Genomic DNA, 20,250 nt, shown 5'->3' with positions numbered 1-20,250 from the left:
GGCTTGGCCTGGACTCTGGGGGTTTGCAGTATGCCCTGGCACGCTGTCTTTACCTATCGCCACCTCTGTGGAGGTGACTGCCTGCGTCCCTCCCTGGGCGCTATTTTGTGACCCTGACCCCACCCCCCACAGGGACTATGCTGAGCCTGGTCCCTGTGTTCAGAAAGCTCACAGTCTTGGTCGGGACGGTCTTGCTCATCGAGTTTTTCCTGTCTAGTCACAGCAGCAGCAGCAGCAGCTGAGAGGGGAACTGAGGTTGGGTGGGCAGGAGCCCAGGCTCCCCTGTTCCCAGCTGGGGCTCACCGGGGGCAGGTCTGGGCACTCACTGCTCCGTCCACTGGGGAACAAGGGAGAGTACAGAGTCCTCACTGCAGCACACAGGGGGAAGAGGGCTGACCTGGAGAGGGCCTACCAGGGCTTTGTGTTTTGGGAAATGGCCTGTCAGCACACTCGAGGTCAGCAGCAAGTTTCTCTCCCCTCCCAGGATCGGTTTCTTTCTTTCTTTTTCCTTTTTCTTTCTTTCTTTCTTTCTTTCTTTCTTTCTTTCTTTCTTTCTTTCTTTCTTTCTTTCTTTCTTTCTTTCTTTCTTTCTTTATCTCTCTCTCTCTCTTTCTTTCTTTCTTTCTTTCCTTCCTTCCTTCCTTCCTTCTTTCTTTCTTTCTTTTTTTTTTTTTGAGACAGGGTTTCTCTGTGTACCTTTGCACCTTTCCTGGATCTCGATCTGTAGACCAGGCTGGCCTCGAACTCACAGAGATCCGCCTGGCTCTGCCTCCCGAGTGCTGGGATTAAAGGCGTGTGCCACCACCGCCCAGCCAGGATCGGTTTCTTTACCTATGCACTGGGGTCTACAGCCCTGCCTCAGATTCTCTGGGCGCCATTATTTGCTGATCATGAGCTCCTCACTGTTCTAGCAGAATACAGGTATTTGGGGGACAAGGAGCCTTGTCCTATTTAGTGGTGGCCCCGGGGACAGGGCCTGGTTCACGGCAGGTGCTCTGTGTCCCACCAGTCTGGTAGTGGAGACAAGTGTGCACCAACTCCATGGCCGGAAGGGAAGGAAGTAAAACACCTGAACTGGGGACTATCTCCCATCAGCCGTGATGGAAACGTCTCCAGTGGCCTGGAGAGCAGTAGTGAGGACAGTTAGGCAGACAGGTGCCAGCCAGTGGGTTCAAAGGGGTCAGCTCTCTGAAACCTTGCCAGTGAACTAGCGTGTGGCTATGGCATAGCACAGCATCTAAGGCCCATAAAGCCACCTTGGACAGCTTTATGTGTCTTGGCATGGACTTGTAGGAGACCCATGCCAGGGAGGGTGGACTCTCAGGTTGATCTCAGGGTCACAGGTTTAGATGTGGCCACCAAGAGAGGACCAGAGCCTGCCTGAACTTATACACCGGTCCCAGGCAAAGCCAGGGCGAGAGCAGGGCTCCCAGCCTCCCCAGTCAGTTTGTCTTTCAGAAAGCCCTGGGCAAGGGTAACAGAGTCAAAAGTGGTCTCCCTCCAGGAGCACCTCCACCTCAGACCACAGTTATGCAGTGTGCATCTAGACCACAGCTCTGTTCATACCAGTGTCTACAACACAGGATAACTTGCCTGCATTTCGGGGCTAGGAGGGCGTCACAGCTGGGACTCACTCCGGGTCTGGGATCCTAACAGATACATGAGTCTGTCTCAGGGTGGAGATGGCCACCTGGTGGTCCCATGTGCAATCACAGCCCCGAGCTGGGGAAGCACTGGCCGAGCCTAACATGGACGCTGGGCCAGGACTCCTTGGGAAGGGACTGTGGGGTGTGTGCCAGGGTTTCATTGAGCACCGCGCATTGGCCGAGCTCCCCCTATGAAAAACTGCCCCAGAGCACTGCCATCTCCCCTTCGATCAGGCATGATCCATCCAAATAGTCCTCAGTGTACAACCTCTGGATCGTCATACATGCTGTTCCTCTGCCTGACACCCCCAGCCCCTAGCAGAGCTCCCACACATGCCTAAGACCTGACAGCTGCCTCTCCTCCTCTTGGAGTGTGTCCTTTGTTTTTGGACTTCCTCCTGCACCTGCTCATGGTGGAAGTTCCGGGTCTATGTGTATCCCATCATACCCCCTGGCTCCTGTCCTTCTGCCCCTATCCCAGGGTGCCCAAGTCAGGGCCACCCTCCAAGATCTGCCCAGGCAGCCTGGGTCTCTGGGGAGCTCTAAAGGAGTGTGGTGGTGGATCAGCTTCCTCCCTGTTCCTTCTCTAGGCTTGATCTGTGTCTGGGTGCCCCTGCTTGGCTAGACGACCTTGGGACGTGGGGAAGCTTCCAGAAGTTACTGAGGGTGGCCTAGCTGCCTGGTGGGTGTCACCCCTAGGAGTCACTTCCTGCCGTGGCCTGCAGGGAGTCAAGGGGTGGGGGGGATGTACAGGACAGCTTCAGGACCCTCCTGAGCAAACAGCGCCAGATAGGTAAGAAGGCTTGGAGATGTGACGGACCCTCCTGGAGTAGCCAATGGCTGCTGCACTTTTGGGGTGGCTGATAAGCAGCTGCAGGAGACAGACCACGTGATTGTGGCCCAGGCTGTGCCCCCAGGGCTGTAGCTCCCCCACTGGGGTGGGTTTCAGAGCTCCCACAGGCCATCGGAGCGGAAGGAAGGGGCAGCAGTCCACAGGAGCAGCGGGGCCTTCTACACACCGCCCTGATCCTCGGGATGCCTGTTGTGGAAATGCCACTGGCCAGAGGTCAAGCCTGGCCTGGGAGCAAGCGTCCTTGAAAAGCCACACACAGGCCACACCTTCCTCTGTCCCTTTAGCACAGTAGCCTGTCTCGTTCCAGTGCTTCCGGAGCAGTGAGACAACTGAGCAGATCCAGCAGGTAGGCCTGCTGTCCTGAGCCATGTCGCCTCTCAGGCCTCCACAGCACTCTCCCCTAGCGCACTGAGCCCAATCCGAGGCCTGCGGCCTGCTGCCTCACCCCACCCCTCAAGCCCTTCCTCCTCACAGCCACCAGGGGGACCTGTTACGGAACCCCTCGTGGCTCCTTATTTCTCTGAGAGAAAAACCAAGCTGTGTGCCAGGCTCTCGGCCATGGGGCCCCCCTGTCTTTGAGAGTGAGCCTGGCCCTGCCTCCGCTTCTGCTGCTCCCACCACCTGGCTTCAGGGTTCTAGCACAAGTCAGGGCATCCCACCCCGGGGCTTTGCACTGCAGCTCTCTCTGCCTGAAAGTCTAAAGTCTCCCAGCTCAGAGACCCCAGCAGCCTTCCCTGTTTAACCTCCTGATGCGTGTGTTTCCTCATTTCTGTCCCCACAGCGCGGCCACTTTCGTCCCCTTCAGCGTCGTTTCCCACTTTCCAGCCAGCCTGGCCCAACTTAGAAGCCAATAACCTGCCAGAGCTGGCAGCCAGGAGCTGACCCTGCTGCCCTCAGTCCGATTCTGCTGGACCAGGCTGAAGGGCTACAGTGCTCATCTTAATAAGCCACGCAGTGCCCAGTTCAGCAGCCGGGCCCTGTCTTATAAGGTGTGAGTTCCTCCCTCTGGGAGTAAACACTACATTCTGCTGCAAGTGTGCTGACTCGCTCATTCTTGCAATGACCTAGTTCACCTCTGAGGAGACAGGCTCAGAGAGGTTAAACGGCTGGTCCCACGCCACACAGCCGCGAGATGACAGTGTCAGAATTAGAAGTGCCTGGCCCCGAGGTCTGTCCCCTCAACAGCATTGCCATAGAGTGGAACCCTGCCAGGAACTCTCCGGGCACCAGCCTGGGACCCCATGGGGCATCACTCCCCTTCTAACTAGGAAGCCTCCACAGCTTGCTTGCTGCTCAGGTGGGAAGTCTGGCCTTCTTGGACTGGCCCCTGAGGGTACACCCGGTCTGCCCCCAGCACTTCCCTGTGCTTTTCAGGACTCAGACCACCGCTTGCTTCTGAGCCCTTTACCCAGCCAGCGGCCCTGCCAAGTCTGTGCCCCCTACCCCCCACCCCTCACCCCCCACCCCTCACCCCCCACCCCGCCTGGACCCCCCCGACCCCGGAGCTCACTTCACAGAGACAGAGAACTGGCCAGGGGAGCTCTCGCTCTCCCGGATCAGGAAGGCTCCTAAGTGGTTCCGCTTCATCAGAATCTCTTCAGCCAGCTGCCGAGAAATCCTGCCCGAGTACCACCTGTGCAGAGAGGGGACCGTGTCAGCAGGTGTCTGTCTGTTAGCGCGGGGCAGGGCTGGCCCTCTGTCCCTGGTATCCTCGTCTTATTTTTCACATGGGGGAAGTTGAGAAATGGGGAAGAAAACCAAGGTCACACAGCAGAGGCCAAAAAGAGCGGAGACAACCTGTCCCTGCTGCTCCCTGCCAGGCCGGGCAAACCCACACCCAGGACAAACAAAAGCCAGGCTCCTGGGCGCCACCAGCCCGCACATCCCAGGCAGACTTGTAGAGGGAGAAGGTCTTTTTATTATTTTTTAAATTATATGTATTATATATGTGTGTTGGGGGGTATGTGCGCATGAGTCTAGAAGAGGGTGTAGATAGATCCCTTGGAGCTGGAGTCACAGGTGGTTGTCAGTTGCCTGATGTAGGCGCTGGGAACGGAACATGGGTTTCCTGCAAGAGCAGTATGCACTCTTTTTTTGTTGTTGTTTTGCAAGACAGGGTTTCTCTGTGTTGCTCTTGCTGCCTTGAAACCCATTCTATAGACCAGGCTGGCCTCGAACTCAGATCCACCTGCCTTTGCCTCCTGAGTACTGAGATTAAAGCCGTGTGCCACCACTGCTGTGTCAGGATGCGCTCTTAACCACTGAGGTAGTCTTGATTTTTTTTTTTTACATCAAAATTTATTTATTTATGTGCAGGCACGCACCTATGCAGGAGTGCCCATACCACATCTATACAGGCCAGAGGACAACCTGTCAGTTCACTCCTTCCACCATTTGAGTCCTAGAGACTAAATTCAAGTTATCAGGCTTGGTGGCAAGTGCCTTTAACCATTGAGGCATCTCACTGGCCAAGGCCAGATTTTAAAAAGTTAAAGGGTGTAAAACTGTGCTAGGGTGTGGGTCAGTGGTGGGATGCTGGCCTGGCGCATGTGAGGCTCCATGCTTGTCCTCACACCACAAAGAAATAAGGATGACATCAACGCTAGTGTCCTCCTCCCCTGTGCCCCTCCCCAGGTAGGAGCAGATTGGGTACAGGACTGCATCTGCTAAGTCTTTGAGTCTCGCGAGGCAGGAGCAGACTCAATAGCCTGTCTAGCCAGCTGCTCTCAGTTTACTGACCCCAGGGCCTAGGCTAGCGGGCTGAGATCTAGAGAGGATTCCCTGGGAAGTGGGGGGTCCTCAGGAATGGGAGACTGCCTGCCACGCCTTGCTGTGACTCCCAAACCCACACATTGGAATCGGGTCTCTGTGATGACTATTCTTGGTTGTCAGTTTGACTACATCTGGAATTAACTAAACCCCCCAAATAGAGGGAACACCTATGAGGGATTTTTGCTCAATTTGAAGTGGGAAGATCTACTTCTGATCCATATCCCTAATCTAGATCTTTGGAGCTGGGAAAACCCACCTTTAGTCTGGGCCATGCCTTCTGCTGGAAGCTTATATATAAGGACATGGAAGAAGGAAGCATTTGCTCTCTGCCTGCTTGCTAGCAAGTTTATTCCTTCTGGCATTAGAGCCTACTTTGGGATTCCAGCATAGACTGAAGACCAGTTGAGACATCCATCCTCGTGGACTGAACAACTACTGGATTCTTGGACTTTGCATTCATAGCCAGACATTGTTGGATTAACTGGACCATAGCCTGTTCTAATAAATCACACACACACACACACACACACACACACACACACACACACACACACAGAGAGAGAGAGAGAGAGAGAGAGAGAGAGAGAGAGAGAGAGAGAGAGAGAGAGAGAGAAAGGGGGGATGGGGGAGATTCATGCTATAAATTCTGTTACTTTAGAGAACCCTGATTACTATAGTCTCCAAACAGCAGAGGTTGGGACCGCTGGGGTGACAGGGTCATAGGGGACGGGATCTAGGGGACTGTGAGTCATAGAGGAAAGGGTTCACATGCATGAAGGACAGGGACACTCGCTCCCTGGAGTTCTAACACTCAGTTCTCTTCACTCCTCCTTTGACTACAACATTTGCTTCTTCTTTTTTTTTTTTTTTTTTTTTTTTTGGTGGCTGTCCTGGATCTCGCTCTGTAGACCAGGCTGGCCTCGAACTCACAGAGATCTACCTGGCTCTGCCTCACGAGTGCTAGGATTAAAGGCGTGCGACACCACCGCCTGGCCATGTTGCTTCTTGTACTGATGTGGAAACTGAACTCGGGGAGGCCTGAGGTCTCCTGAGAGGCTGCTTAGCATGTCTGAGGTTCACCGCCGCCCACACACAGCTGCTCTCACTCACAGGCTTTCTGTCCCTCTCCGCAGGCTCATGAAGAGCCTCGACCATCTAGCTGCAATCCCAGCTTGCCTCTTGCCGGCTAAGTGATCCTGGATAAACCACCCAGTCCCTGTTGCCTCTACTGGTCAGTAAGACGGTGTTGATAGTTCCTACTTAGGCACAGTTGGGCAGCTGGAGGAACAGCTACCCAGAGGCGTTTCCAGCTGCCATTATGATAACATGGGCATTCCCTACCTCCCACGCCTCCCTGGGCCTGTCTCTGTCTTCCCTGGCAAACTTCTATTCCAACCTGGAGGCCCAGGGGCCTATGCTTTTCCTGAGAAGCCACCCCCCCAGCCCCAGTCACCTCACTACCCTTCAGCTCCACTGAGAGTACAGTGCCTTCAGAGACAGAGGGAATCCTGGGGCTCAGGGAAAAAGTGGCATAGGCCTTCTAGGATTACAGCCCTCGCTCTGCACCCCCACATTCAGGGCCTTCACATCCAAGAGGGGATGTCCCCCCACAGCTGTTTCGGGCTAGGGCAGGGCCCAAGATTACCAAGCTGGCCTAAGATTACTCAGCAGGCTCCTTAGGATCTGGCTAACACCTGATCATGACCCTTCCTGGTCTAAATACAGGTGACCAGAGCTGCCCTCCAGGCTACCAGAGGCTTGGGTTCCTTGAGTACCCCGTTGGACCCTCCTTCTTCCTGGCCTTCATGACAGCCTGACCCTGGACTTCAGTCCTTGCAATTAATTCCTCTCCTGGCTCTGGGTCAGGGCTGCTCAGCCGTTCAGGCTCTCCATCCAGCCTTCTGGCCTTTGCCTGATGTCCTCCCTGAGGCCACCCAGGTGACCCCAACCTTAGCTCGGCATGCCTCAGACCTGGCTTGGCTAACACCTGAGCTACATGCTTTTCTCTCTTTCCCTGTGTCCTCCTTCAGCTGCCTCTGGGTTTGGGTGTGCCTGGCAGGAAGGCCTGGGACCCAGCAGAGTGGTTGGGGATGGGGACCCCAAACAGGCCATGTTCGGCACAGGAAGCCGGAGGTGGCAGCACTTTTGGAAACAAGCAGAAAAAAGACAAAGAGGAAATACCCTTTGGGCCCCACCCTGCACCTCCTCCCCTTCCACCCAGACACACAGCTCCCACCTGCTGATTGAGCCCCCCCCCCCTCCTGTCCAGGCACTCCCATGGCTCAGCACCTGAGGCTCTTCCTGGCTTCCTCCCACTTTCCACCTTCCCCTGAAAATGCCATAAGCCACTGCCTTTGCCTACACATCTGTACATTGTCTATACAGCCAACTCCTATACACCCCCCAGGGTCTCACTCATTGCCACCCTTCAGAGAGGTACCCTAACGCTGCCTGCCTTTCCACATGATCTTTCTGTGCCCCGTGTCTCCCACAGTTCTGATCCCTCTGTCTCTGTGCCTGGCTCCCTGGAACCAGAACAATGACCCAGATGCCACTTAAGGTATATCTGGCTGGTGTTCAAGGACTTTTTGGCTGTCCAGACATTCTGAGATGCTTCATGCCACCTCCTAAGACCCTGACCTAGGTCCCAGGCCCGAGACATCTGGGCCAGACTGTACTCCTAGCCTCCCCAAGCCCCCGCTGGCCAGTGTCCATCTCCTCAGGCTGTGCTGTACCCAGGGCCATCCCAGGCAGCTTGGCTCTGGCAGGGCATGGTGAGGTTGCATGGCCTCCAGGTGGATAGGGGGAGTGGAGACTACTCACGGGTGTGGCTTTACACGGATGTAGTTCTTGGGGACAAAACCCTCGGCTCCTCGGAGCTCGGCCTTGTACCAGTTCTGGTCATCTTCCATGTTCAGGATCTGTAGGCAGGAGCAACATGGCCACTTAGCCACCCGCTGATGTCCCTGCTGTCTGCAGTGGTTCCCAGGCCTTTCACAGAGGGCAGAGCCCTGGATGAGGACCTGTTGCATTCCACAGGCCAAGGCAGCCTGCAGGCAGGCAGATGGTCATCCACAGGAGGCCTGTGCCTCCTGGTGAGGCCACCTAACCCATGCAGGTTTATGGTTATGGCACGGGGCATCACAGCCTCTATGCCCTACCATCCAGACCCCCAGGGTGCCCCAGGGGCCTCGGGGAAAGGGAGTAGACTTGTGGTCCTTAGCTCTTTTGATTACGATTACAGGAGCCCAGAGCAGCCAATCAATGACCACTGAGGTGTGACATGAAGTTGGAGGCTCCCAGAGGAGTCAGCGAGCCCCAACAGGTGGCTAGACTGGGTCACATGCATTTAGTGTTTGGGATGACCGTGAGGGTCAGGAATATGGGAACAGACAAAAGAGCCTGTGTTCTGATGAAGCCAGTTCCCAGGTTCTGGCCCAGATGCTTGGATCCCATAGACACTCTCCAAGCAAGCCTGCATGGCCTTGTCACCCCAGGTGGACTAGCCTGAAGTGGACAGAGAGTCACTGTGTCACCCACTAAAAGGGTGGGAAGCAAGCCTGGGGAGGGGACAGCACACTTCGTCCCGTGGGTACATTTGCCCTGTGCTCCCCCAGTTCTCAAGCAGCTTGAAGAAGCTGACGTCACCGAGCGCTGTTTCACAGACAGGTGCAGAGAAGGAGCGAACTCGGCCAATCCGGCACAGCATACAGCTGGCCTGGGCCTTTGGAAACGCTGGTCTTGGAGGCTTTGGCCCACTCCTGGCTTTCACCCCCACTCTACTCCTGCTTTGTACCTGGAGCCAAGCCTGAGACTCCTCTCTGGTTAGAAGTCACAGCAGAGCTGGCTCCCCCCCCCCCCCCCCCCCCCCCCCCCCCCCGGCACCAGAGTGATAGAAACAGGCACGCAGACGTGTTTAAGTATGATCCCCAAGTGAGAAGCACCCGGAAGGCTGCTGGGCTTGTGCTTCAGTTCAGGCCTGAGTCCCCCTGGGAGGCACTGGAGCCAGACTGAACTTTTCCTTCCTTCCTGGCCTGAACAAGGTCAGCAGCGCTGGGCAGACGGAAGCAGGTAGCTGGCTCAGGAGCACTTTCACTCAAAATGAAACAAAATTCCACCCGATGTGGCCACAGCTGGAGCTAGCAGCCCTAGCCGGCGCTCTTGAGCTCTGACTGCTGCTGCTGTCCTAGTCTGTTGCATGGGCACAGCTGTGGCCAGCACCATGCAATGTCTTAGGCTGTAGTACCCACGTGACCACTGTGCCCGTAACCTCTGCCATGTGCTGTTCTGTTTCCAGTCGTCTCTTTACGGAGACCAGGGCTGCTGCTACGCTTACCTTGCTGAATTCTTACTGCTGATGGAGCCCCAGACCTGTGGAGCTTTGGGGATTCCCCCCAGAGAACTCACTTCAGGGTAGCAGTGCTTCCCAGGTCAAGCAGAGAGCGGTCTGCCCCAGCACTAGCCCTACCTGCCGCCGCTGGTCTTCCTACTGTCCCCAGATGCAGAGACAGCTCTTTACTGCGCACCCACTGGGTGCAGACAGCGAAGGAGTCCTAGAGATGCAGGGGTAATAGGAACCTGTGCGCCAGGGGCGGTAGTGCTGTGAAGAAGCGAGGAGACAAAGGAACAGCCGCTTCGTGCAGTGGGGAGAGCCGTGGGAACTAGCGTTTGGACAAGGAGCTGCCAAAGGGGCACACAGAGGCCTCTCTGGAGATGCCCCAGTTTACAAGAGGGAACCAGCTAGTTTGGTGGCCCAGGCTTGTCACCCCAGCACTTAGAAGGCTGAGGCAGGAAAAAGAGAAAGAAAGAAAGAAAGAAAGAAAGAAAGAAAGAAAGAAAGAAAGAAGAAAGAAAGAGAGAGAGAAGGAGGGAGGGAGGGAGGGAGAGAGAGAGAGAGAGAGAGAAAGAAAGAAAGAAAGAAAGAAAGAAAGAAAGAAAGAAAGAAAGAGAGAGAGAAGGAGGGAGGGAGGGAGGGAGAGAGAGAGAGAGAAAGAAAGAAAGAAAGAAAGAAAGAAAGAAAGAAAGAAAGAAAGAAAGAAAGAAAGAAAGAAAGAAAGAAAGAAAGCAATGGTGAAAAGCTAGGGGGAACGGTAGAGGGTAGAGGGAAAAGGGGAATAGCCAGGGCAAAGGCTCTGAGATGGACCCAACTTTGTCCCCTTAAAAGGAGGCTAGCATGTCTGGCTGTGGGCTAGAGGCAGGGAGAGCAGCATGTACTGAAGAGCACTGTGCTAGCTCCATGACCAGAGGAGAGGCCCTTGGGGGCGAGAAGAGATGCTCAGATTCAAGATAAGAGTCCGAGTTGGAAGGACCCAGGGGCAGGCTGCTAGGATACACGAGTGCCATCCGCTTCCCAGGGGGGCTGTCTGTCTGGGTCTCTGGGGCAAGCTAATCATGGAGAGACTCCGTGTGTGTGTGTGTGTGTGTGTGTGTGTGTGTGTGTGTGTGTGTGTGTGTGTGTGTGTGAGAGAGAGAGAGAGAGAGAGAGAGAGAGAGAGAGAGAGAGAGAGAGAGAGAGAGAGAGGTGCCATGCTCTTTCTCCAGCAGTGGCAGGTGCTATCTACTTGTAAGCACTGCCTGCCAAAGAGGACCTTCATCCCTGATAAGAGTCACTCAGGGCCACATGTCCCAAGCTAGCCTATAGGCCACGGGGTTTCCACCTAGATTTACTGAGCAGCACCTGGAGAGGAAGCTGTGTTCCACCTGCAAGCTGGAACCACTTGGCCTGACATGGTAACACCCACCAGAGCCCAAGGGGAGGGGCTGGACAGCAGCACACAGTGTAGCCCTGGCCAGAGAGGAAGTACAGCTGCAGTAAACATGTCTGTAATGTTTTTAAGTTACAGACAGCAGGGGGAGACTCCAGTGAGGTGGCGAAGTACTCTGAGGTCAGATTCAAAGCAATGCCAAAAATCTCAGAATGAAGATACTGAATAATCTCTAACGCAATATATTAACAAATATATATTAACAAATCGAAATCGTTAGGAAGTCTAGATGTGTGGTGGTCAGTACTAATATAGCAATCCAGTTCATCATAACCAGAGCTGGCTGCTGGCAGCTGGCTGCCTCCGTGGGGATACACCCTTTCATCTGTACAGTTTCCCTGCCAGTCCAAAGCACAGCTGGTGAAAATCGATACAAACCCAGAGGTAGGTGATTGCCTAGTATACACAAGGTCCTGAGTTCACCCCTGGCCTGTAAGAGAAAAGGGGCGGGGCTCTAGTGCATGAGCCTCTATTCCAGCACTGAGGAGGTGGGGCAGGAGGATCACTGTAGGTTTGAGGCTAGCCTGGGCTACATAGTGAATTCAAGGCTGCCTGGGCCTCACAGGAAGACCTCGTCTCAAAAACCAGAAAGAGGTCCAGGGAGAGAGCTCAGCAGATAAAAGTGCTTGTTACCAAGCTTGACGACCTAGGTTCAGTCCCTGGACCCACATGGTCGCAAGAGAGAACTGATTCCCCTAAGCTGTTCTCTGACTTCTACACGTACCCTGTGGCACCCGCACCGCACCGCACCCCCCCCCCCAATAAATAAGTATACTTTTACCAAAAGGAAGAAAACAAGCCAATTAACAAAAAGAATGTGACGTTGCACGGGAACAGTCCTGACAATTGTGCACCCTCAGTGATTTCCGGTGCTCTGGGGTGAGGAGGATGGGTTTCCTCCCAATCCCCACCCGGCTGGAGAGCGGTAGGACTACACCCTCAAGCTCCCGAGGGCTGGGGTCACTGGCTGTGCTACCACGCCCACTCCGGTTTACTTCTGTATCTAATATGTGCTGCGTCCACCACCCGAGCACCAGCTGCCTGGAAGCGGCAACCCTGCCTGCCTGGCTGTCTGCTTTCTGACCATTAGCTGGAGTCTAGACCAGGACCTGAGACCTGCCAGATGCTCCAGAGTCCTGGCTGATGGAAGAAAGGTGTCTGTCTGGCTATGAAGGGGAGTTTCTGGGCCATACAGCAGATTGTTTTATTCTCTCATTTATTCGTTTTGAGACAGGACTCTCAATGGTCCAGGCAAGCTCCTAGGCTCAAGTAATCCTCCTGCTTCAACACCGCGAGTGCTACAGGAACATGCCACCAAGGCCCAATGCAAACACTGAAAGCTTTTTATATGTTTCCCGGATGTCCATCTGTCACTTCACCCATCTGCCACCCCACAAGGAAGTACACACCTCTCCACGCTCCCAACCACCTTGGAGGTTTTGTTTGTTTGGTTGTTTTTTTTTTTTCAAAAGGAAGTTTTTAAAGTAAAGCCCTGGCCATGGTGGTGAACACGTTTAGTTACAGCACTCTGGAGAGAGAGGCAGAGGAAGGCAGGTCCCTGGGTTCCAGGCCAGCCAGGGCTACATAGCGATGTTCTGTCTCAAAACAGTAAATTAATTAAAATACAGTGAAGTCATGCAGAGTGGGCAGTGGACACCAGTCACACAGTGTCTGTCATTGATGCTTCTGGGCAGCTACCTGCTCACATGGTTTCTGGGGCAAGTTCTGGGGCAAGTTTCTGTTTGTGTCCCTTGTCTGGTTTTCCATTTGTGACTATATATATATTAGTGTATGTGTGTGTGTGTGTGTGTGTGTGTGTGTGTGTGTGTGTACTTTCGAAGAGCTCTTTAAAGCCGGATGTGGTGTCTAACGCCTTCAAGTCCAGCAATGGGGGAGGCAGAAGCAGGCTGATCTCTGAGTTCAAGGCCCACCTGGTCTACATAGTGAGTTCCAGAACAGCCAGTGCTACATAGTGAGGCCCTGTCTCAAAAAACAAGACGAAAGAGCTCTTTACACACTGTCGTCGTGTGGGTCATGAAGCTCTTTCTTAGCCTGAGCCCCCTTTGCGTCCTTTCGGCTCGCCGGACAGGCCCGGACTCCTCCCTCCCTCTCCCACTTTCGTCAACTCTTCCAACAGGTCAAGGTCCCGCCTCAGGGCTTTTGAGAGAGCTGTGTCGGCAGGCAGAGCCGGGTGCTCGCTCTTCCCCAGGCTCTTTGCCCGGCCAGTTCTTTAGGCGCCTGGGTTTCCACACAAACCCCCCCAGCCCCTAGGCTCCTGCCACCCTGCCTGTGCCCTTGCCCGAAGCTTGGCTGAGTAGCCCAGTGCTTGTCAAATGAATAAAGGGGGAAGCAGCCCCCCAAGGTCTGCCAACTACCCGTGGCCCCCTGAGCGTGACAGGAACCTCTTCTGCTTTCTCTGCACCCCCTCACCGAAGTTGACTGTGCTTCCAGGTCCCCATTCTCATGGGCTTCTTCGGGCAGATGGACTCCCCACCCCCACCCCGGTTTTTTTTTTTTTTTTTTTTTCAGAGCCGAGGACCGCATCCAGGGCCTTGCATTTGCTAGGCAAGCGCTCTACCACTGAGCTAAATCCCCAACCCCCTCAGTAGACGCTTAGCAAGTGTTTCTCTGCTCATCTTGGGAGTCTGTGAAGGAGGAGGCCGTCAGTTTTCACAGAATTACCCCCAGGGACCTCCCTGGGTCCTCTGAGCCTGGGCTGGAATCGTCTCCACAGCATTCCTACTTCCTGTGGGCCACTTCCCCTCCAGCCTCAAGTGTGTGTGAGGACATCCCCCAGGCCGATCTCTGGAGTAGCTGAGGCCTATGAAGTAAACTTGGATCTGCACAGAGTCCCCCCATCCCCACTTCCAGGCCCTTCCCAGGCCAAAGTGGTTGAGTGCCGAGGACCCAGGGCCAACAGCTTAGGTAGCTACAGATGCCAGCGCCCAGCCTTGGAGAAGGGGCTGCCACAAATATATGTGGCTGCTTTAGACTCATACCAACCTTTGAACCCCAGCTTAGAGCTTCAGACACCCAAGCGACTGAACAAAGGCCCAAGAGTTAAAGCGATGGTGGTCGAGACGCCATTTCACGCTAAGGACGTGCAGATACCTCCCCACGCCGCGATTCACTGCACCCAGGCAATGGCCTTCCACACCCAGGAGCTCCACACTGAGCCTGGGTCCCATGCACAGGATGGCTTCAAAGAGGCTGTCCCCATGCTTGAATCTTGGGGCCAGACTCAGGATGGTAGCCACCTAGCCCTGTGCCTGCTGCTGCAGTGTGTCACTGGAAGGGCCATGGAGGGCACAGGATGGGCTATTAGCATTCCAGGACCCACGATCAAGCGTGACCACTCCCCAGATCTTGACTGTGGCTCCTGGGCTCTTGCATGGCACGCAAATGTCCAAGTAAGGACATTCCTACTAGAAGTTTCACACATTCATCCGTCTAACAACGTGGAAGGCCACCATTTCGATCCAGAGGGGCCCAGGTGAGAGCAAATGACGTCTGTCATTCTGTTTTCCTTTTCCCCACATGACTGCGAGACATTTAAATCCCAGATCTTCTAGCCCCGTTAGGTTAGGATGTCTGCTTATTCTGGACCACCTCTCTCACACACACATGGTCTCCTCTCTCTCTCTCTCTCTCTCTCTCTCTCTCTCTCTCTCACACACACACACACACACACACACACACACACACACACACACACACACACACACACCCTCTCTCCGTAGCTCTCATCCTATTACTCATCTCAAAACCTTTTAAACTTTTTTGTTTTAACTTAGAAAACTGGGGATTCAAGAAACTCCTATCAGGCACTATGGCCGCTGCCTCAAACTCTCACAAGGACCCCAAAGGAAGGACCACTAATACTATTCCCATTTCCTAGATGGGGAGACTGAGGTGGGCAGAGGTGGCTGAACTGAGCCTGTCCCTCATAGCCCAGACTCCCAGAGCCATCCTGGGCCCTGATTCCAACCCCATCCCCCATCAGCCCCCTCAGCCTGGCTCCAGCCCTCTGTACCTTGAGTGTGTCCCCCTTGTTGAAGGCCAGCTCGTCACTCTCTGTGGCCTGGAAGCTGTACAGGGCCACGGACTCCATCCCACTGTCCCTGGGCTTCAGCCGAGGACCCAGCAGACACTTCCTGCTTCCTGCGGTTGAGGACCACTTCCTTTGTTTTGAGTGTTTGTTCTTTTGAAGCTGGAGCCGGAAACTGCTCTTGAGGGGGGAGAAACAGGAAGCAGAGACATGTCACCCATGTCACAGCTCAGGGAGGGTGTGCTCACATACCCACTTTGGCTGTGGGGGAGTCCGGGTGCCTTCACGATGGAAGGTGCAGAGCCATCCCGTGCTTGGCCTCTGTCTCGCACCTCTACATTTCTTACTTGTCTTCTATAGGGTTTCTATTGCTGTGATAAACACCATGACCAAGAGCAACCCGAGAGGAAGATGTTTGTTTGGTGTACAGGTCATACTCCATCACGGAAGCCAAGGCAGGAACCTGGAGGCAGGAACTGAAGCAGAGACCATGGAGAAACCCTGCTTACTGGTTTGCTTACCATGGCCTGCTAAGCCTGCTTTTGTATGCAGTGGGCACCAGAACCACCTGCCCAGGGGTGACACCACCCACAGTGAACTAGACTCTCCCACACCAATCATTAATCAAGAAAATGCCCCACCCACCTGTCTATAGGCCAATGTCTCAACTGAAGTTGCCTCTTCCCAGATGGCCCTGGCTTGTGTCAAGTTGACAAGAAAATCTAACCGGGACACTACTGACACTTCTAGAGATTCCTAAGCACCCATCACGTCAACTCCAAGTTCCAGCCCATGTTCAAGACCCTCCCAACCGTCTCCTCTCACCCCCTCTACACAGCTCCCGGCTCCCACATGTACCCTCTTATTCCCTCCACTGTAAACGAACAACAGCTCACGCCGCTGTGGTAGGCACACCATCCTCTCCTGCTTGCCACCCCTTGTCTTCCTCCCGCTTCAGGAAACTCCTATTCACCCATCAAAACCTCACGTATAAGGCCTTTGTTCTGTTTTAACCATTGGGTACTGCCTGAGCTGCATGTAGATTATGGTCTGAAAGAATACAACTGATCTCTGTGGTGAGGTTGTTAAGGGGCTATGACATTGGTGCAGACAGCAGTTAGGTGAGTGTTGGAGGAGAGAGTATATATAACATATAGAAACACAGCTTTGCATTTGGAACCAGAGGTCTCCGCAGGAACCACAGTGACCCAGTGTTCCCCAAACACACAAGGACAGCGACAGAGAACCCAGGCTATGGGATGGGATCTGGATGGATCCAGATGAAGCCAAGGTTTTTGTTTTTTGTTTGCCTGTTTTTTTTTTTCTTTCTTGGTATGATGTTTTTCTAAAAGATGGAGGGGTGGCTCAGTGGGTAAGAGCACTGGCTGCTCTTCCAGAGGACCAGGGTTCAGTTCCCAGCACCTACATAGTGGCTCAGAGCCATCTAAAACTCCAGCTCCAAAAGGTCTGTCACCCTCTCTGGCTCCTGTGAGCATCAGGAACTCAAGTGGTGCACAGACATGCAATTAAAACACTCATGAATGCAAAAAACCTGAGAGAGAGAGAAACAGACTTCAAAAAAAAAAATAAACAAAAAACAAACAACAACAAAAAAACTAGGCTCTCACTATGTAGCACTGGCTGTCTTGGAACTCTCTGTGTAGACCAGACAACTTAGAACTCAGAGATCCACCTGCCTCTGCCTCCCAAGCACCGGGATTAAAAGGCGTGTGACACCATGCCAGTGAGAGAGGTGCCTTCCTAGCCTGGCACAGTAGCACTCAGGAGGCAGAGGCAGGAGGCTCTTGAGGCTTGAGCCAGCCTGGGCTACATAGCATGACCTTATCTAAAATGTTCTCCTCTTCACTGTGTGGGAGTTTGGCGCTGAGACTCATGTTCTTGTCAGTGGTTATAATCATTATTGTCAGTATCTACGTGGTGCTCCACGTGGCCCTCATTTGGACAACAGTGGGGTCCCATTCAAGCTGGCTCCTCATCCCCTTGTCTCATAGTTCTGTGAACGTGTCCTGGCCAGTCATCAGTGTTTCAGCAGAGAGAGAGAGAGAGAGAGAGAGAGAGAGAGAGAGAGAGAGAGAGAGAGAGAGAGAGAGAGAGAGAGAGTGCGTGTGTGTAAAAATTTTAAAGGCAAGGTTCTCTATGTGTCCCTGGCTGTCCTAGACTCACTGTGTAGACCAGAATGGCCTTGGACTCACAGAGATCCACCTGTCACTGCCTCTGCCGCTAGAGTGCTGGGATTAAAGCTGTACTCCCACTGTGCCCAGCCACAGTTTTATATCTTTAAAGAATACTTCTAAAATGTAATTAGTTTTTTCAGTTAGAATGCAGACAACTATGTATCCTAGTGGCATTGTTGACTAAAGTGCATTGTAGATAATTCTCTCCCCTCCTTTATCTCCACCCTCCCCCTCCTCCTCCCCAACCCCCCCCTTTCTGCTTTCATGTCACATGCGTCCTGTGCACTCACCCCCCCTTTTCCTCAGAACCTCTTTTTTCTCTCCCTTAGTTTTCCCCCCATTTTCGCACATGTCTACATCACAAACTAGGATCCACATGTGAAAGAGAACCCGAGGTTTTTTCTTTCCAAGCTTGGGCCATCTTGTTTAATACAACACTTCCCAGCTCCACCCATTTACCAGAAATTTCCAATGTCCTTTGCGGCCTTTGCAGGTTCCCACTGTGTGTTCACCACCTTGTCATGGTCTAGGCATCCGCTGACAGACAACTAGGCTGGTGACGTTTCCTAGCTGCTGTGTTAGGGCAGCAATGACCAGGGTGAGCAAGTGTCTCTGTGGTAGGCCACAGTCCTTTGGGTACATGCCCGGAGATGTTATAGCTGGCTCATTCCGGAGTTCTAATCTTAGCTACAAAACCGCCATACTGGTTTCCTTAGTGGCGGCACCAGTCCACACTCCCACGAGCAGTGGAGAAGGATTCCCCTTTCCCCATATCTGTGCCAGCCATTTGTTGACAGGTTCCTTGGTGGTGACCACTAGGGTGAGGTAAGTTAGCAAAGAAGTGTTAGTATTCGTTTCCCTGATGGCTGGAGGTACCGGGCAGTTTTTGTTGTTATTACTGTTTTGTTTTGTTTTGTTTTTCGAGACAGGGTCTTACCGAGTAGCCCTGGCTGTCCTGGATTTCACTCTGTAGACCAGGCTGGCCTTGAACTCACAGAGATCTGTCTACCTCTGCTTCCTGAATGCTGTATTAAAGGTCTATACTGCTATGCCCTGTTAAAAATCTTTTATTTATTGACTTTTTTTTTTTTTTTTTTTTTTTTTTTTTTTTTTTAGCTTTTCTGAGACAGTGCTTCTCTGTGTAGCCCTGGCTGTCCTGGAACTCATGCTGTAGACCAGGCTAGCTTCAAACTCAGAGATCTGCTTGCCTCTAATTTAAAAAAAAAAAATGTTTCTTGGCCATTTGTGTATCTTCTGAGGATGTCTGCACTGCATTAGCACATTTGTTGGTTGTCAATATGGGGTTTTATGGTATTTAATTTGTGTAGTTTTTTTGTGTGATAGGACAGACTAATAAACATCCTATGGCAAGGGATGGGAACTACCACCTTCTCTGGCAACCAGAAGCCAGCAGTACAGACCTCCTTGTCGAGGAAGGCAGTTACCCACCATGGCAGCAGGCATCACCCTGTTCAGCACTCATTGGTTCTTTTTCCCCTTCCTTCCTTCCTTCCTTCCTTCCTTCCTTCCTTCCTTCCTTCCTTCCTTCCTTCCTTCCTCCCTCCCTCCCTCCCTCCCTCCCTCCCTCCTTCCCTCCCTCCCTCCCCCCCTCTTCCTTTCTCTCTTTTTTGCTTTTGTTTTGTTGTTTTTCAAAACAGAATTTCTTTGTGTAGCCCTGGCTGTTTTGGTACTTACTCTGTAGACCAGGCTGGTCTTGAACTCAGAGATCCATCTGCCTCTGCCTCCCAAGTGCTGGATTAAAGGTGTGTGCCACCACCGCCCGGCCACTTATCAGTTCTTACTTATATCTAGACCTTGAAGTTTTCCTCTAGAAGTTTCCAGGGTTTCAGGTTTCAAATCAAGGTCTTTGATGCAGTTTGAATTGACCTTGTGTGGGGTGAACTATGCGGATCTGATTTTGTTCTTCTGAAGCGGGAATCTAGTTTTGCCAGCACCGTGTGTTCGACCGAGCCATGTTGCGCGTGGCTTCTGTATGAATTTCTCTGTCTGAAAACACAGTTGTGGGTGACAGTTGGAAGGCCACATATGCATCCGGCGTGCACCGGTGAACAGGCGAGGAGGTCTGAGTAGCCTGGCTCCTTCTTATATTCTGAAGGTTTGTGAGAACGTGAGAAGGTGTATGCCAGTTCACCCTTAACACACACACACACACACACACACACACACACACACACACAAAGGACATATTGAAACAAACAAGGACAGTTGAGGGGAGAGCAAAGCAGGGGTCAGCATGGAGTGGTGGCCTGCTCTTGAGGACCAAGTCACCCACCCAGGCTTCCTCAGGGCCTCTGCTCTCTGCCCTTGCCCACACTGCCACAGACCCCAGGAGACAGAAGTTAAGCTGCCTCCTTCCGCTTCAGTCTCAGCCAAAGCTTTCAAGGCTCAGAATGGTGCAGCTGGGAGTTGGCACACACCCACCCCAATCTGCTGTGGGAAACGCTTCTTCCTCAGAAGTCAGGTGTTAAAGGCTGCCAGCCCAGGCTGCTGACTGCCCTTGGCCAAGTCAGTGCGTGGGCTGAGCAGGGGCCTCTTCACAGGAGGGTGAGCACAGCCCAGCTCTCTGAGATACTGTAGCACCCTGCGATGGGCACAGCCTAGGATGGGGGTGGAGGTCAGGAGCCGGCAAAAGAAGGTAGCAGCGACAGGCCCAGACTCATTCATCAGCCCCGGCTCTGTTTCCGTCTGTCCGTCTTCCTTTCCCTCTCCGTCACTTGCTCACACAGTCATCTTGGATTCCTCAAACGACAGAACTGGTTAATGAACATCCTTATGACAAGAAGAAGCCCCCAGGACAGACACTCCCACATACTCCCCAGAGGAGGGCAGTTACTACCATGGGTGACCAATTGAGCAATAAAGACTTCTTGGACTGTGCAGAACCAGGCCTGAGCTGATGATCAACCTAGGCACACCTTGAGCGGGCCTGCAGAGTTAAAGACGGGTCTTG

At 53.3% G+C, this 20,250-nt stretch overlaps 1 protein-coding gene and 1 long non-coding RNA gene across 4 annotated transcripts in view; one reads left to right on the top strand and one right to left on the bottom strand.

The window, feature by feature from the left end:
- LOC102906362 (GRB2-related adapter protein) overlaps positions 1–20,250 on the bottom strand; it is a 32,563-nt gene that overhangs the window by 5,255 nt on the left and 7,058 nt on the right. The window contains exons 2-5 of one of the 3 annotated variants that reach the window (XM_076542524.1): positions 18,975–19,286; positions 15,070–15,264; positions 8,095–8,192; positions 4,010–4,132 (exon numbers count right to left, since the gene is read on the bottom strand). In XM_076542524.1, coding sequence (XP_076398639.1) covers positions 4,010–4,132; positions 8,095–8,192; positions 15,070–15,147 — 299 coding nt within the window. In that variant the 5' untranslated portion in view covers positions 15,148–15,264; positions 18,975–19,286. The remainder of the gene's footprint in view (positions 1–4,009; positions 4,133–8,094; positions 8,193–15,069; positions 15,265–18,974; positions 19,287–20,250) is intronic. The other 2 variants (XM_076542525.1, XM_006973573.4) reach the window with 2 other exon arrangements.
- Positions 2,664–3,533, top strand: LOC143266876 (uncharacterized). The gene is made up of 2 exons (XR_013041676.1): positions 2,664–2,845; positions 3,281–3,533. It is a non-coding gene; the product is annotated as an uncharacterized LOC143266876 (long non-coding RNA).

The sequence above is a fragment of the Peromyscus maniculatus genome, chromosome 8 (genome assembly GCF_049852395.1).
Source record: "Peromyscus maniculatus bairdii isolate BWxNUB_F1_BW_parent chromosome 8, HU_Pman_BW_mat_3.1, whole genome shotgun sequence".
NCBI lineage: Eukaryota > Metazoa > Chordata > Mammalia > Rodentia > Cricetidae > Peromyscus > Peromyscus maniculatus.
Note: the sequence above shows the minus strand (reverse complement) of the source record. Positions and strands in the feature narration are given on the sequence as shown.